This window comes from Pseudophryne corroboree, chromosome 6, assembly GCF_028390025.1.
Source record: "Pseudophryne corroboree isolate aPseCor3 chromosome 6, aPseCor3.hap2, whole genome shotgun sequence".
Taxonomy (NCBI): Eukaryota; Metazoa; Chordata; class Amphibia; order Anura; family Myobatrachidae; genus Pseudophryne; species Pseudophryne corroboree.
The window spans coordinates 662,468,852-662,485,418 of record NC_086449.1 but is presented as its reverse complement, the minus strand read 5'-3'; the positions used below and the strand labels follow the sequence as shown (position 1 = coordinate 662,485,418).

At 46.7% G+C, this 16,567-nt stretch overlaps 1 protein-coding gene across 2 annotated transcripts in view; it reads right to left on the bottom strand.

The window, feature by feature from the left end:
* Positions 1–16,567, bottom strand: part of ANKHD1 (ankyrin repeat and KH domain containing 1) — a 411,439-nt gene that overhangs the window by 178,847 nt on the left and 216,025 nt on the right. For both annotated transcript variants that reach the window (XM_063928239.1, XM_063928240.1), the window contains exons 15-17: positions 2,531–3,262; positions 376–518; positions 176–287 (exon numbers count right to left, since the gene is read on the bottom strand). In XM_063928239.1, coding sequence (XP_063784309.1) covers positions 176–287; positions 376–518; positions 2,531–3,262 — 987 coding nt within the window. The remainder of the gene's footprint in view (positions 1–175; positions 288–375; positions 519–2,530; positions 3,263–16,567) is intronic.

Here is a 16,567-nt window from a genome sequence, read left to right as displayed (position 1 = left end):
CTAAAATCATAAGAGGGGTTTACAGAATCTTCATTAGAAGATTAATCCTCACTGGAACTCCATTGTTCTGCCAACTTGAAGAATCCCGCCTTCCCCCCCCCAAGGCTGCAGGACAATTTTTTGTGTACACTCGCTCTATAAAACATGTCCAGAAAAATAAGTTCATATTACACACCTTTTTTGTCTCTGTGTTCAATATTAGCACACCGAGTTATTAACACAGACACCAGTTCCTCATGACCTCCTGCACAGCCAAGGGTTAATGCAGTATCATGGTTGCTTTCAGTCTAAAAATTAGGGAAAAAACAAGTCAAAATGCAACTCACACTAATGCAGTTTTACACAGCTTTGGGCACTTTTACATTTATTACTTACATGTGCATCAATATCTACTGATGGAAATGTAGACAGTAAAGGCTGTTGAACTACATTCGCTGAAGTAGAATGAATCATTGGTGAAGATACTGTAGTACTTTGTGGAGAATTAAAAGGTTCGGAAGGCACTCTGTTATTGACAGCTGAAATTTAAGTAAAAAAAATAAATAAATAAAAAAAAGCACACAAACAAAAACATTAATTGCAGGCCAGACTTACAAGGGCTAGACTATCTAAAGGGGACTGATAATAGGATGCATTACCAAGCATGGACTCACAGTTATAATGTAATTTTACATTTTGCAGGCAGGAATACACAATCCTCTACAATGTAGATGCATACACACAGGAGCAAACAGATTAATAAAAAAAAGTACAATTATAAAAATGCAATGTTGTACATACAGTACAGTTACATAATTAAATAAGTTCAGTTATTGGGCTCACATAGCCATGCAGTAAATATCTAGAACATCCAAATGATGCATCTTAATAGTATCTGCAGACCGTGAGGGTGGGGAAGTTGGCATAAACTGATATGCCAACTTCCCCAGGAGTGAAATAGACTGCAAACCTGATTCAGTGATGTAAGCACATGCAATTCGCAGCTGCTATGCAAAAGTATCCAAATATTGTCACAGTCTGGGTTTGTAGTGAGAGGCCAAATGGCAACATTGCAAATGACAGCAAATGCGTACAAAGACACAGCACTGGTCACAGCTCAGTCAAATATTACTGCACAGCATGGCCGAAGGAAGCAAGATGCAGGAAACAATTGCAAACCAGTTCGCAGTTGCTGCCCCAAACACACCCTCAAAATAATCACGACACACCTGCATTTTTACCGCCACTCCCCGCTACCACCCACCAATCAGTTCCAAAATGACTGTGCAAACAAGTCCTGTTACTGCAGTTAGAAAATCATTGCGGCACACGTGCAGCGTGGCTTAGACACATACACAGTGGCAAAATAATCACTCCACTGCGTATTAAATCAACACTGCATACAACGGAGTCAGGCTGTCAGTGTCTTCACCACAACAGCTCCATTAACTGGACCTTTTTTTAATCTTTACTGTATATTCAATCTATAAATATGGGGATGTAGTTATGTGACCGGCGGTCAGGCAACCGCTAGTCACAATACCAACGCCTATATCCCGCTCTCTCACAATGCCGACAACTGGCATGCAGGGACTATTCCCACTCGTGGATGTTTACGACACCCACAGAGTGGAAATAGAACACGTGGCGAGCGGAGTTTGCCACGGAGCCCACAAGGGGCTTCGTTGTTCTCGACCCCCTATACGTCGGGCATCTAAATGCCGAGATCCCAGCGTCAGTATGGTGACCGGCGGTCATGCGATACCAACACATAAGTAAGATTTAATTAATCTGGTTGCTCCTGTGCGGTTTCAGCTACTTTGGTGTTTGACTGTGCAGCATTACTCCATGAAGTGGGATATGCTAATTACACCCTCATTCACTTGCCGATTTTCTAAATCTCAAAAAAGAACGGTTAAAGAAAAAGGTTTAAAATTGAAGTGGGTTAAGGACAAGTTTTCACTCAGGTTGCTTCCCACAGGGCCTAGGTAACACTGAAGATTTACAATTAGGCTACATAACATAATATAATATGATAGTATAGATGTATCCTCTCTCATCGTTGCTGCAGTCACATTAAACAGCCCTCCTAGCCCCGTCTAGCCATGAGTGTGTTTACTACAGCCGGGTGTCTCTTTGTGCATTTTTCTACCAAAAATGCAAAAGCGATATGCTGCATGCCTATATTCTGTGTGCGAATGCGGCTGTATCTGCATATAAAATAGAAACAACTGTAACATAGCATTTTATATGCAGATACAGGTGCAGTCGCACACAGAATATAGACATTTTAATTAGCAAAGCCTGCTTGTGTGTCTTATTTGCATAGCGATGCGAACAAGACGCATTTTTGCCAAAAAAGACGCCCAACAAGTGGCAGTTTAAGTGGTGTTATAAGAGGTTGTACAACTACCTAAAACAAGTTAATCATTTAATTCAAGCCTTAAAAAATAAAATACTGTATGTTCCCCTTTTCCTAAAATTAACTGCATAAAGGAACCAAACAAAAACTTTCAAAAGAAAACCAAAATAAAAACATGGTTTAAACTACCTGCCATGATGTCATCAAGTGTTTCATTTAGAGTTTGTGCTGGAGATGCAACCATTAACCCATCCGTCACGTGAGAGGATAGAATCTGACTTGTGATTGGTGGCTGGTCCAGTGCAGAATTACTGCCATATATTTTAGGGTCGTGATAATCCATTTCAGCAATTCCTAAATCACTAGGCAATTTTGAAAAAGGCATTGGCAGTGATTGTATGGGAATAAACCCTATCTGTTCAGCTGCCGATGGCGGCAAAACCTTGTGTTCAACTTCACAGAAAACTGTATTCACCTGATGTAACTCTGAACTGTTTTCCTCTGGTGAAATGTTCTCCGTAACTATCGGTGGAGATGTACTTTTTACTAAGCAAGGCTGCACAACAGCTGTGTCTTTGTTGGGTGCAGTTTCCAAACCCTCTTTGGTAAATTGTTGCTGTGTTTTTATTTGCAATTGTCTTTCTACTTTCTGAAGTTCTTTTAAAATTTTCTTTTTTTTCTGGGCTTGTTCTTCTCTGTTCTTCTTTAATTCTTCAATTTTATCTTTATTTAACGGCTCCCCTTGGATTAATTCTAATGACTTTAGCTGTGCTTTCTCAATAGCACTAATTCGTTGGCCAAGTTCATTGAGCTTTCCTTCCGTTTCCTCTACTATGCATTCCAGGGGTTGGTATGGATGGAAAGGAGATCGTAGGTCCTGATCTGACAAATGTAGGCTGTAAGGTATCTGCGTTGATGCACCTGTACAAAATATATATATATATAATAGTACATTTAGTACAACTTGTCAACACACATAAAAAGCAGCAAAGAAACTACCTTTCCTTTAAAAAATAAGATTTTACTTACCGGTAAACCTATTTCTCGTAGTCCGTAGAGGATGCTGGGGACTCCGTAAGGACCATGGGATAGACGGGCTCCGCAGGAGACATGGGCACTTTAAGAAAGAATTTAGTTCCTGGTGTGCACTGGCTCCTCCCTCTATGCCCCTCCTCCAGACCTCAGTTAGAGAAACTGTGCCCAGAGGAGATAGACAGTACGAGGAAAGGATTTTGTTAATTCAAGGGCAAGATTCATACCAGCCACACCAATCACACCGTATAACTTGTGATAACTACCCAGTCAACAGTATGAAAACAACATATCATCAGTTCAAGACCGATGCAACTATAACATAACCCTTATTGAAGCAATAACTATATACAAGTATTGCAGAAGAAGTCCGCACTTGGGACGGGTGCCCAGCATCCTCTACGGACTACAAGAAATAGATTTACCGGTAAGTAAAATCTTATTTTCTCTAACGTCCTAGAGGATGCTGGGGACTCCGTAAGGACCATGGGGATTATACCAAAGCTCCCAAACGGGCGGGAAAGTGCGGATGACTGTGCAGCACCGATTGAGCAAACATGAGGTCCTCCTCAGCCAGGGTATCAAACTTGTAGAATTTTGCAAAAGTGTTTGAACCCGACCAAGTAGCAGCTCGACACAGCTGTAGTGCCGAGACCCCCCGGGCAGCCGCCCAAGAAGAGCCCACCTTCCTAGTGGAATGGGCCTTGACTGATTTTGGTAACGGCAAACCAGCCGTAGAATGCGCCTGCTGAATCGTGTTACAGATCCAGCGAGCAATAGTTTGCTTTGAAGCAGGGGCACCAATCTTGTTGGATGCATACAGGACAAACAGCACTTCAGTTTTCCTGACTCTAGCCGTTCTGGCTACGTAAATTTTCAAAGCCCTGACCACATCAAGTAACTCGGAATCCCCCAAGTCGCGTGTAGCCACAGGCACCACAATAGGTTGATTCACATGAAAAGATGAAACCACTTTTGGCAGAAATTGCAAACGGGTCCGCAATTCTGCTCTATCCAAATGGAAAACCAAATAGGGGCTTTTATGTGACAAAGCCGCTAATTCAGACACTCGCCTAGCCGAAGCCAAGGCTAATAACATGACCACCTTCCATGTGAGATATTTTAACTCCACTGTTTTAAGTGGTTCAAACCAGTGTGACTTTAGGAAACTTAACACGACGTTAAGATCCCAAGGTGCCACCGGAGGCACAAAAGGAGACTGAATATGCAGCACTCCCTTTACAAAAGTCTGAACTTCTGGGAGAGAAGCCAATTCTTTTTGAAAGAAAATGGATAGGGACGAAATCTGGACCTTAATGGAACCTAATTTAAGGCCCAAATTCACTCCAGTTTGTAGGAAGTGAAGGAAACGGCCCAGATGGAATTCTTCCGTAGGAGCATTCTTGGTCTCACACCAAGAAACATATTTTCGCCATATACGGTGATAATGTTTTGCTGTTACTTCCTTCCTAGCCTTCATCAGCGTAGGGATAACCTCAACCGGAATGCCTTTTTCTGCTAGGATCCGGCGTTCAACCGCCATGCCGTCAAACGCAGCCGCGGTAAGTCTTGGAACAGACAGGGTCCCTGTTGCAACAGGTCCTGTCTTAGAGGAAGAGGCCACGGATCTTCTGTGAGCAGTTCCTGCAGATCTGGATACCAGGTCCGTCTTGTCCAATCTGGAACAATGAGGATTGTTCTCACTCCATTTCTTCTTATTATCCTCAACACCTTGGGTATGAGAGGAAAAGGAGGAAATACATAGACTGACCGGTACACCCACGGTGTCACTAGGGCGTCTACCGCTACTGCCTGAGGGTCTCTTGACCTGGCGCAATACCTCTGTAGCTTTTTGTTGAGGCGGGACGCCATCATGTCTATCTGTGGCAGTTCCCACCAACAATCTGTGCGAAGACTTCTGGATGAAGTCCCCACTCTCCCGAGTGTAGGTCGTGTCTGCTGAGGAATTCTGCTTCCCAGTTGTCCACTCCCGGAATGAACACTGCTGACAGTGCACTTACATGATTCTCCGCCCAGCGAAGAATTCTGGTGGCTTCCGCCATTGCCACTCTGCTCCTTGTGCCGCCTTGGCGGTTTACATGAGCCACTACGGTGATGTTGTCTGACTGGATCAGAACTGGTTGGTCGCGAAGTAAGGTCTCCGCTTGACGTAGGGCGTTGTATATGGCCCTTAGCTCCAGGATGTTGATGTGAAGACAAGTCTCTTGACTTGACCAAAGACCCTGGAAATTTCTTACCTGTGTGACTGCTCCCCAACCTCGGAGGCTTGCGTCCGTGGTCACCAGGATCCAGTCCTGAATGCCGAATCTGCGGCCCTTGAGAAGGTAGTAGTGACACCCTGGCCCTGAGGGACAGAGTGATCAACCGATGCATCTGAAGATGTGAGCCGGACCACTTGTCCAGCAGGTCCCATTGGAAAGTCCTCGCATGGAACCTGCCGAAGGGAATGGCCTCGTATGACGCCACCATCTTTCCCAGGACTCGAGTGCAATGATGCACTGACACCTGTTTTGGTTTCAATAGGTTCTTGACAAGAGTCATGAGTTCCTGGGCCTTCTCTATCGGGAGATAAACCCTCTTCTGGTCCGTGTCCAGAATCATGCCCAAGAAGGGTAGACGAGTCGTAGGAACCAACTGCGACTTTGGAATATTGAGAATCCAGCCGTGTTGCTGTAACACTTTCAGTGAAAGAGATGCGCTGTTCAGCAACTGCTCTCTTGATCTCGCTTTTATGAGATCGTCCAAGTACGGGATAATTGTGGCACCTTGCTTCCGCAGGAGCACCATCATTTCCGCCATTACCTTGGTGAAAATCCTCGGGGCCGTTGAGAGACCAAACGGCAACGTCTGAAACTGGTAATGACAATCCTGTACCGCAAATCTTAGGTATGCCTGATGAGGTGGATAAATGGGGACATGAAGGTACGCATCCTTTATGTCCAGTGACACCATGAAATCCCCCCCTTCCAGGCTTGCGATGACCGCTCTTAGCGATTCCAACTTGAACCTTTTCAAGTATAGGATCAGAGATTTTAAATTCAATATGGGTCTGACCGAACCGTCCGGTTTCGGGACCACAAACATGGTCGAATAATAACCCCTTCCTTGTTGAAGGAGGGAAACCTTGACCACCACATGCTGAAGATACAATTTTTGTATTGCGTTTAACACTATTTACCTCTCTTGGGGGGAAGATGGTAGGGCCGATTTGAAATACCGGCGAGGAGGCACCTCTTCGAATTTCAGCTTGTAACCCTGAGACACAATTTCTATTGCCCAAGGATCCACCTGGGAGTGAACCCACATGTGGCTGAAATTCCGAAGACGTGCCCCCACCGGGCCCGACTCCACCAATGGAGCCCCAGCGGCATGCGGTGGATTTTTCAGAGGCCGGTGAGGACTTCTGTTCCTGGGAACTAGCTGTGTTGTGCAGCTTCTTTCCTCTGCCCCTACCTCTGGCAAGAAAGGACGCACCTCGGACTTTGTTTCTTTGTGAACGAAAGGACTGCATTTGATAATGCGGTGCTCTCTTAGGCTGTGAGGGAACATAAGGCAAAAAATTTGACTTTCCAGCTGTAGCTGTGGAGACCAGGTCCGAGAGACCTTCCCCGAACAATTCCTCACCCCTGTAAGGTAAAACCTCCATATGCCTTTTTGAGTCGGCATCACCTGTCCATTGCCGAGTTCACAGGACCCTTCTGGCAGAAATCGACATAGCGTTTATTCTAGAACCAGTAGACTAATGTCTCTTTGAGCATCTCTCATATATAGGACAGCGTCTTTTATATGCCCCAGGGTCAATAATACAGTATCCTTATCTAGGGTATCTAATTCCTCAGATAAGGTATCCGTCCATGCCGCTACTGCACTACACACCCAGGCCGACGCAATTGCCGGTCTTAGTAAGGTACCTGAATGTGTATAAATGGACTTCAGGGTAACCTCCTGTTTGCGGTCAGCAGCATCTTTGAGGGTAGCCGTATCCTGGGACGGCAGGGCTACCTTTTTGGATAAGCGTGTTAAAGCTTTGTCCACCCTAGGTGGAGGATTCCCATCGTAGCCTATCCGTTGGCGGGAAAGGATACGCCATAAGAATCAGTTTGGAAATCTGCATTTTCTTATCTGGAGATTCCCAAGCTTCTTCACATAACTCATTCAGTTCGTGTGAGGGGGGAAAAGTTACCTCAGGCTTCTTTCCCTTATACATATACACCCTCGTGTCAGGGACAGGGGTTTCCTCTGTGATGTGCAAAACATCCTTTATTGCTATAATCATATCGAAGGGATTTAGCCAATTTTGGCTGTAACTCTGCATCATCGTAATCGACACTGGAGTCAGAATCCATGTCGGTATCTGTGTCAACAATTTGGGATAGTGGGCGCTTATGAGACCCTGACAGTCCCTGCGACAGAGGGTCAGGCACGGGTTGAGACCCTGACTGTCCCAATGCATCCGCCTTGTCAAATCTTTTATGCAAGGAATTATCATCATCATTTAAAACCTTCCACATATCCATCCAATCAGGTGTCGGCGCCGACACCACATTCATTTGCTCCCGCTCCTCTCCCACATAGCCTTCCTCATCAGACATGTCGACACAAGCGTACCGACACACCACACACACACAGGGAATGTCCTTTCTGAAGACAGTTCCCCCACAAGGCCCTTTGGAGAGACAGAGAGAGAGTATGCCAGCACACACCCCAGCGCTATAATATCCCAGGAATAACACAGTAACTTAATGTTAACCCAGTAGCTGCTGTATGTATAGTTTTTGCGCCTAATTATGTGCCCCCCCCCCCCCTCTCTTTTCAACCCTCTTCTACCGTGTATCAGCAGGGGAGAGTCCGGGGAGCTTCCGCTCAGCGGAGCTGTGGAGAAAAAATGGCGCTGGCGAGTGCTGAGGGAGAAGCCCCGCCCCCTCGACAGCGGGCTACTGTCCCGCTTATACAGTAATTTTGGCGGGGGCTCATACATATATACAGTGCCCAGCTGTATATATGTGTACTTTTGCCAACATGAGGTCCCAAATGCTTCCCCCCCCCCCCCGCACCCTTACAGTGACCGGAGTATGTGAGGTGTGTGGAGCAATGGCGCACAGCTGCAGTGCTGTGCGTTACCTCTAGTGAAGATCATGAAGTCTTCTGCCGCCTGTGAAGTCTTCTTTTCTTCTCATACTCACCCGGCTTCTATCTTCCGGCTCTGCGAGGGGGACGGCGGCGCAGCTCTGGGACGGACGGCGAGGGTGAGATCCTGCATACCAATCCCTCTGGAGCTAATGGTGTCCAGTAGCCTAAGAAGCAGGACCTAGCTTCAGAGAGTAGGGCTGCTTCTCTCCCCTCAGTCCCTCGATGCAGGGAGTCTGTTGCCAGCAGAGCTCCCTGAAAATAAAAAACCTAACAAAATACTTTCTATCAGTAAACTCAGGAGAGCTCACTGAAAAGCACCCAGCTCCTCTGGGCACAGTATCAAACTGAGGTCTGGAGGAGGGGCATAGAGGGAGCAGCCAGTGCACACAAGGAACTAAATTATTTCTTAAAGTGCCCATGTCTCCTGCGGAGCCCGTCTATCCCATGGTCCTTACGGAGTCCCCAGCATCCTCTAGGACGTTATAGAAATAGATTTATTCCTTGTGACTTAAAAGCAGATTGTGCTTAGGACAGTGGTAGAGAAAAGAATATGATTGGTTGAGTGAAGCTGTAATCCATTACGATACCTTATGGTTATGTAAAAATATTTTTGTAATTTTATTTTTTGTTTACCGATTGAAGGAGGACTTGCCAAATGTGTTTTAAGATGGGTACACACTAGGCGATTAATCAGACTATATATAATTCAGACGCTGATCTGAACTGTGATTGCATGCTCCCGCAGGTTGTTCCCTGGGTCTAGGGTGTAACCGCAACCGCGTGACCCCGCATGTTGTTCCCTGGGTCATCCCGTTGGGCATGCTGCATGCCCAATGGTTCGACAGCATGCATTTTAAATGTGGCGGGAAACGATACATTGCAACGTCATCCACTGCATTGTGCAGTGTGTCTCTGGGTACACACATCATGAAATGTGTGTCCAGCATTAGATTAGTAAAGGACACCAATGAGCAGCAACAGCCGGGCTCAGGATGTCATGCAGACCCCAGAATATAGTATATACCTGCAGCCCCCGGATGCTTCCTGCCTAGTTGTTAGTGGTCTGCTTGTTATAACTGGTAAAAAACGTATTTACCATACCTTCTGATATATTGCAGATAGGCGTTTCTTTTAATAATAGTATTGTTTTAACATATTACTGATGATATGGGTAATGTGTGGCACTTTTATTAAATAGGGGGTCACCCCAATTGTCCATAAGCACACTACGTTATATACCAGTTTTCTACTGTTTAATTTAGGAATTAAATAAAAAAAAACTTACTAATGACCCTGTAATAGAATCGGGTGTGGATCATTAGATCGACAGTGTCTAGGTTGACACTGTTAAGGTCAACCACTATAGGTCGACAGGGTTGGAAGGTCGACAGGGTTTCTAGGTCAAAAGGTCGACATGAGTTTTTTTGGGGGGTTTTGGTGTTTTCTTTGTAGTGTGACTGGCACAGATTACCGCTCCAATCGTAGTCCACGTGGATCGTTAAGTATGAAAAAGTTCAAAAAAAGAAGGAAAAAAAAATGTGAAAACGAGATTTATGGTAAGAACTTACCGTTGTTAAATCTTTCTGCGAGGTACACTGGGCTCCACAAGGATTAACATTGGGGTGTAGAGTAGGATCATTGATCCGAGGCACCAACAGGCTTAAAGCTTTGACCTTCTTCCAAAGATGCATAGCGCCGCCTCCTATATCAACCCGCCTCCGTGCACAGTGCTCAGTTTCGTTAACCAGCCCAATGCAGTAGCAGGTACCAGAGACAACAAACATGAGTAGCCACATAGACCACACACTCACCACAGGGGAGGGTGCCAGCGGCTAATGCCATACCAACCCAAAGAAGCTAAGTGCGTCAGGGTGGGCGCCTTGTGGAGCCCAGTGTACCTCGCAGAAAGATTCAACAACGGTAAGTTCTTACCATAAATCTCATTTTCTGCTGCGGGGTACACTGGGCTCCACAAGCATTAACATCGGGGATGTCCTAAAGCAGTTCCTTATGGGAGGGGACGCATTGTAGCGGGCACAAGAACCCGGCGTCCAAAGGAAGCATCCTAGGAGGCGGAAGTATTGAAGGCATAGAACCTTATGAACGAGTTCACTGAGGACCACGTAGCCACCTTGCACAATTGAACAAGGGTCGCACCACGGCGGGCCGCCCAAGAAGGTCCTACAGACAGAGTAGAATGGGCTTTACTGGTAGCAGGAGCTGGAAGGCCAGCCTGTACATAAAAGCATGTGCAATCACCATTCTAATCCATCTGGCCAAGGTCTGCATGTTAGCAGGCCAGCCACGTTTGTGAAAACCAAACAATACAAAAAGAGAATCAGATTTTCTAATGGAGGAGGTTCTCCTCACATAGATACGGAGAGCCCGTACCACATACAAAAACTGCTCTTTAGATGACAACTCAGGAGAACTGAAGGTCGGAACCACAATCTCCCGGTTAAGGTGGAAGTAAGAAGCCACCTTAGGCAAATAACCAGGGCACGTTCTAAGAACTGCCCGGTCACGGTGAAAAAAAAATCAGATAGGGGGACTTACAGGATAAGGCATCCAAGACCGAGACCCTTCTAGCTGAAGCGATAGCCAGCAAAAATAAAACCTTAAGGGAAAGACACTTAAGATCCGCAGACGCAGGCTTCAAGAGCCAGGCCGTCAAAGCCAGACGGGCCAAGTCCTGGTAAACACAAGGGCCCTGAACAAGGAGGTCTGGTCGTTGTGGAAGTAAAAGGGAACGAACCAACAAGAGGCCCTGTAGATCGGAGAACCAGTGCCGCCTGGGCCATGCTGGAGCTACCAGAAGTAAGGTTTCTCCTTCTTACTTGAACTTCCGTATTACTATGGGCAGGAGTGACACCGGAGGGAACATGTACGGCAGCCGTAAGTTCCATGGAATTGCCAGAGCGTACACGAACGCTGCTAGATGATCCCTTGTCCTTGCTCCGAAGACCGGAACCTTGTGATTGTGTCGAGACGCCATCAGGTCCACATCTGGAAGGCCCCACTTATCCACGAGAAGTTGAAAACACCTCTGGATGGAGGCTCCATTCTGCAGCATGTACGTCCTGACGACTGAGAAAGTCTGCTTCCCAGTTTAGGACCCCCGGAATGAACACTGCGGATATGGCCGGCCGATGGGTTATGCCCACTGAAGAATCCTTCATACTTCCCTCATCGTCATGCGGCTTCGAGTGCCGCCTTGATTATTGATGTACGCCACGTGGTTGCGTTGTCCGATTGTACTTGAACAGGTCTGTTCTGTATCAAATGCTGGGCCATTGTCAACTCATTGAACACTGCCCGCAGTTCCAGAATATTTATCTGGAGTAGAGACTCCTCCTCGGTCCACCGACCTGACGGGCGTGTTGTTCCAAAACTGCGCCCCAACCTCTCAGACTGGCATACGTAGTCAGCAGGACCCAGTTGGATATCCAGAAGGGATGGCCCCTGCTCAATCGATGGTCCTGAAGCCACCAGTTCAGTGACGGGCAGACCTCCGGAGACCAGGAGATCACGTGAGATCTGACCCGGTGAGGGAAGCCGTGCCACTTGGTCCGAAATAACATCTGCAGAGGGCAAGAATGGAAATGAGCATACTCCACCATGTCGAAAGCAGACACAATGAGACCTAGCACTTGCATTGCCAAATGAATAGACACTTGCGGACGAGATAGGAAGCATCAAATCCAGTCCTGAAGTTTCAGGACCTTCTCCTGAGACAACAACCACCGCTGGTTGTGAGTGTCCAATAACGCTCGCTGGTGTACCATGCTCCAAGCAGGAACCAAGGATGATTTCTTCCAGGTGACAAGCCACCCGTGGGCTGTCGTGACCTGGACAGTCAGATATAGATAAACACAGGAGAATTTCTGGGGAATTTGCCAGGATCAACTAATCGTCTAAGTTTAGCCGTCATGACCGCCATTACTTTGGTGAAAACTCGGGGAGCCGTTATCAAACCAAAGGGTAACACCCGAAATTTGTAATGAAGGTTGCCCACCGCAAACCTCCGGTACGGCTGACGAGACACTGCAATAGGAATAAGCAGGTAGGCATCCTGTATGTATGTCCAGGGAAACCAGGCTACAAAGCCAGAACAATAGAGCGTAGAGTTTCCATACGAAACTTGGGAGACCCTCACATACTTGTTCAAGGACTTGAGATTGAGAATGGGCCGCGAGGACCCGTTCGGTTTCGGAACTAGAAACAGTGGTGAATAGAACTCTTTGCCTCGCTGAGCCAGAGGCACCCGTACTACCACCCCCGTGGACAGGAGGGAATGTACCACCGCATGAAGAGTATTTGCCTTCATCGGGTCCAAATGGACATCTGTCAGGCAAAATCGATGAGCGGGACGGTTCTTGAAGGGTATGGCGTAACCTCGAGTGACGACTTTCCTTACCCAGGTATCTGAAGTGGTTTCTAACCATTCCCGGGCAAAACCTAGAAGTCGGCCCCACACCCTGGGATCCCCCAGAGGGAGGCCCGCCCAGTCACGCAGCAGGCTTGTCAGTTATAGAAGCTGGCTGACGGGCAGCCCAGGCCCGCTTCGGTCTGGGCTTGGCAGGTTTGGAAGCATGAGCTTGCCCGGGTATGCCTGACCTTTTGCTTTACCTGGAGGACGAAAGGGCAGAGGGAAAGTACTTTTAGCCTTCTGTGCGGAAGGAGCCGTACTAGGTAGGCAAGCTGTTGTAGCAGTAGCCAGATCAGCCACAATCTTATTCAGGTCTTCTCCAAAAAGAATGTCTCCTTTAAAAGGAAGCACCTCCAGGGATTTCTTAGAATCCATATCCACCAACCAGGATCTCAACCAAAGTATACGGCGAGCCAAGATGGACGTGGTGGCAGCCTTGGGCGCTAGCACCCCGGCATCGGAAGCCGCCTCCTTAAGGTACAGAGTAGCCGTGGAAATATAAGAGACATTGTCGAACATGCTCAGAAGTGTTGGAAGGCAGCTCCGCCTCCTGCTCCTGAGCCCACGCCTCAACAGCTTCAGCAGCCCATGTTGCTGCAATGGTTGATCTATGCACAGCCCCCGTTAGGGTGTAAATCGCTTTCAAACAACCGTCCACACGCCGGTTCCTTCAGAGAGGTGACGGTAGTTACTGGCAAAGTAAAGCAAACTACCATGCGCGCCACATGAAAATCTACAGGGGGAGGAGTTGTTGTTTTTTACATAGCTCCGCGGAGAGAGGATAGCGAGCCAACAGTCTCTTATGTGATGTGAATTCCTTTCCCGGATTATCCCATGAGACCTGACTTATGTCAGCCAGGTGTTGAGAAAGACGTAAAAACTTGTTTAACCACCTTCTTACATTTAAATCTGCCCTGATTCTTAGAGACAGCCGCAGGCTCAGGTTAATCAGAGACCTGAAGAATGAGCCTGATAGCCTCAATCAAATCAGGGACATCCACCACTGACTTCCCTTCCTCATCAGAAGCATCCGAGTCAGTGTCTGTGGGATCGGTATATACACCATCCTCCTCAGAGGATGTGTCCGGGATAGCAGTGGATTGTGAGGAGGTAATGGCCCGTTTAGAAGACGTCTTAGTCTTAGGAGGGCGAGAGTGATATTTAGTCAGTGACCGGTTCAACGGCTGTAGCTGAGTGGAGATTTGATCTGCCCATGGCGGATTAATTGCAGGGACCATGAACTGCTGCAGTGGCACAGGGGGATGCGGTCAAGATGCCGCCGGACGGAATCCCGGCGGCCGGAATCCCGACCGCCACAATCCCGACCGCCACAATCCCGACCGCCACAATCCCGACATATTCTCCCTCCGTGGGTGTCCACGACACCCATAGAGGGAGAATATAATAGTGTGCCCGCAGCGTGGCGAGCGAAGCGAGCCCGCAAGGGGCTGCGTTCCGCTCACCACCCCTGTCGGGATTGTGTGGTCGGGATTCCGGCGTCGGTATTTCGACCGCCGGGATTCCGACCGGCGGCATTTAGTACTGATCCCGGCACAGGTGGTCCCACAGGGGGCGCCAGTTTAGTTACAAGCATGTTTAACAGCGTGGAAAAGGAAACCCAAGGTGGGTCATTTGTTGCCCCCGGTGCTACGGACCCACTGGGGGGTAAGGAACCCCCCGAGCCTGAACTCTCTGCTGCCATATTTTCCTCCAAAATGTCCGCGGTATCACCACCACGCAATGTGGGAGAAGCCCTGGCTCCGTCGCCTCGTGAAGCTGACATACTAGTAAAGCACAATAACAGGAAACCTGGTACAATTCTTAGCAGCTATATACCTAGTAAGAACTCCCAGTGTAGTGTGACTGTCAGCACAAATTGGAATCCAAGAGATATATGGTGACTATAAATCACAAGGAAAAATATACAGCAAGTATAATTTGTGAAAGACCTATATTATACAGAAAACATGATACACTGAGCTTCTCAGGTTATGGAATATAGGAGTAGCACGCTGAGTGAAATACCCCTTTTTATAAAGCAACCACGCAGCAGCTACATGCACACACACATATATATATATATATATATATATATATCTCTATATATATCTCTATATATATATATATATATATATATATATATATATATATATCTATATATATATCTATATATATATCTATATATATATATATATATATCTATATATCTATATATATATATATATATATATATATATATATATAGATATATATAGATATATATATATATATATATATAGATATATATATAGATATATATATAGATATATATATATATATATATAGATATATATATAGATATAGATATATGGAGATATAGATAATAAGAATTTACTTACCGATAATTCTATTTCTCGGAGTCCGTAGTGGATGCTGGGGTTCCTGAAAGGACCATGGGGAATAGCGGCTCCGCAGGAGACAGGGCACAAAAAGTAAAGCTTTAGGATCAGGTGGTGTGCACTGGCTCCTCCCCCTATGACCCTCCTCCAAGCCTCAGTTAGGATACTGTGCCCGGACGAGCGTACACAATAAGGAAGGATTTATGAATCCCGGGTAAGACTCATACCAGCCACACCAATCACACTGTACAACCTGTGATCTGAACCCAGTTAACAGTATGATAACAGCGGAGCCTCTGAAAAGATGGCTCACAACAAATAATAACCCGATTTTTGTAACTATGTACAAGTAATGCAGATAATCCGCACTTGGGATGGGCGCCCAGCATCCACTACGGACTCCGAGAAATAGAATTATCGGTAAGTAAATTCTTATTTTCTCTATCGTCCTAGTGGATGCTGGGGTTCCTGAAAGGACCATGGGGATTATACCAAAGCTCCCAAACGGGCGGGAGAGTGCGGATGACTCTGCAGCACCGAATGAGAGAACTCCAGGTCCTCCTTAGCCAGGGTATCAAATTTGTAGGATTTTACAAACGTGTTTGCCCCTGACTAAATAGCCGCTCGGCAAAGTTGTAAAGCCGAGACCCCTCGGGCAGCCGCCCAAGATGAGCCCACCTTCCTTGTGGAATGGGCATTTACATATTTTGGCTGTGGCAGGCCTGCCACAGAATGTGCAAGCTGAATTGTATTACACATCCAACTAGCAAAAGTCTGCTTAGAAGCAAGAGCACCCAGTTTGTTGGGTGCATACAGGATAACAGCAAGTCAGTTTTCCTGACTCCAGCCGTCCTGGAACCTATATTTTCAGGGCCCTGACCACATCTAGCAACTTGGAGTCCTCCAAGTCCCTAGTAGGCGCAAGACACCACAATAAGCTGGTTCAGGTGAAACACTGACACCACCTTAGGGAGAGAACTGGGGACGAGTCCGCAGCTCTGCCCTGTCCGAATGGACAAACAGATATGGGCTTTTTTGAGAAAAAAACCACCAATTTGACACTCGCCTGGTCCAGGCCAGGTCCAAGAGCATGTTCACTTTTCATGTGAGATGCTTCAAATCCACAGATTTGACTGGTTTTAAACCAATGTGTTTTGAGGAATCCCAGAACTACGTTGAGATCCCACAGTGCCACTGGAGGCACAAAAGGGGGTTGTATATGCAATACTCCCTTGA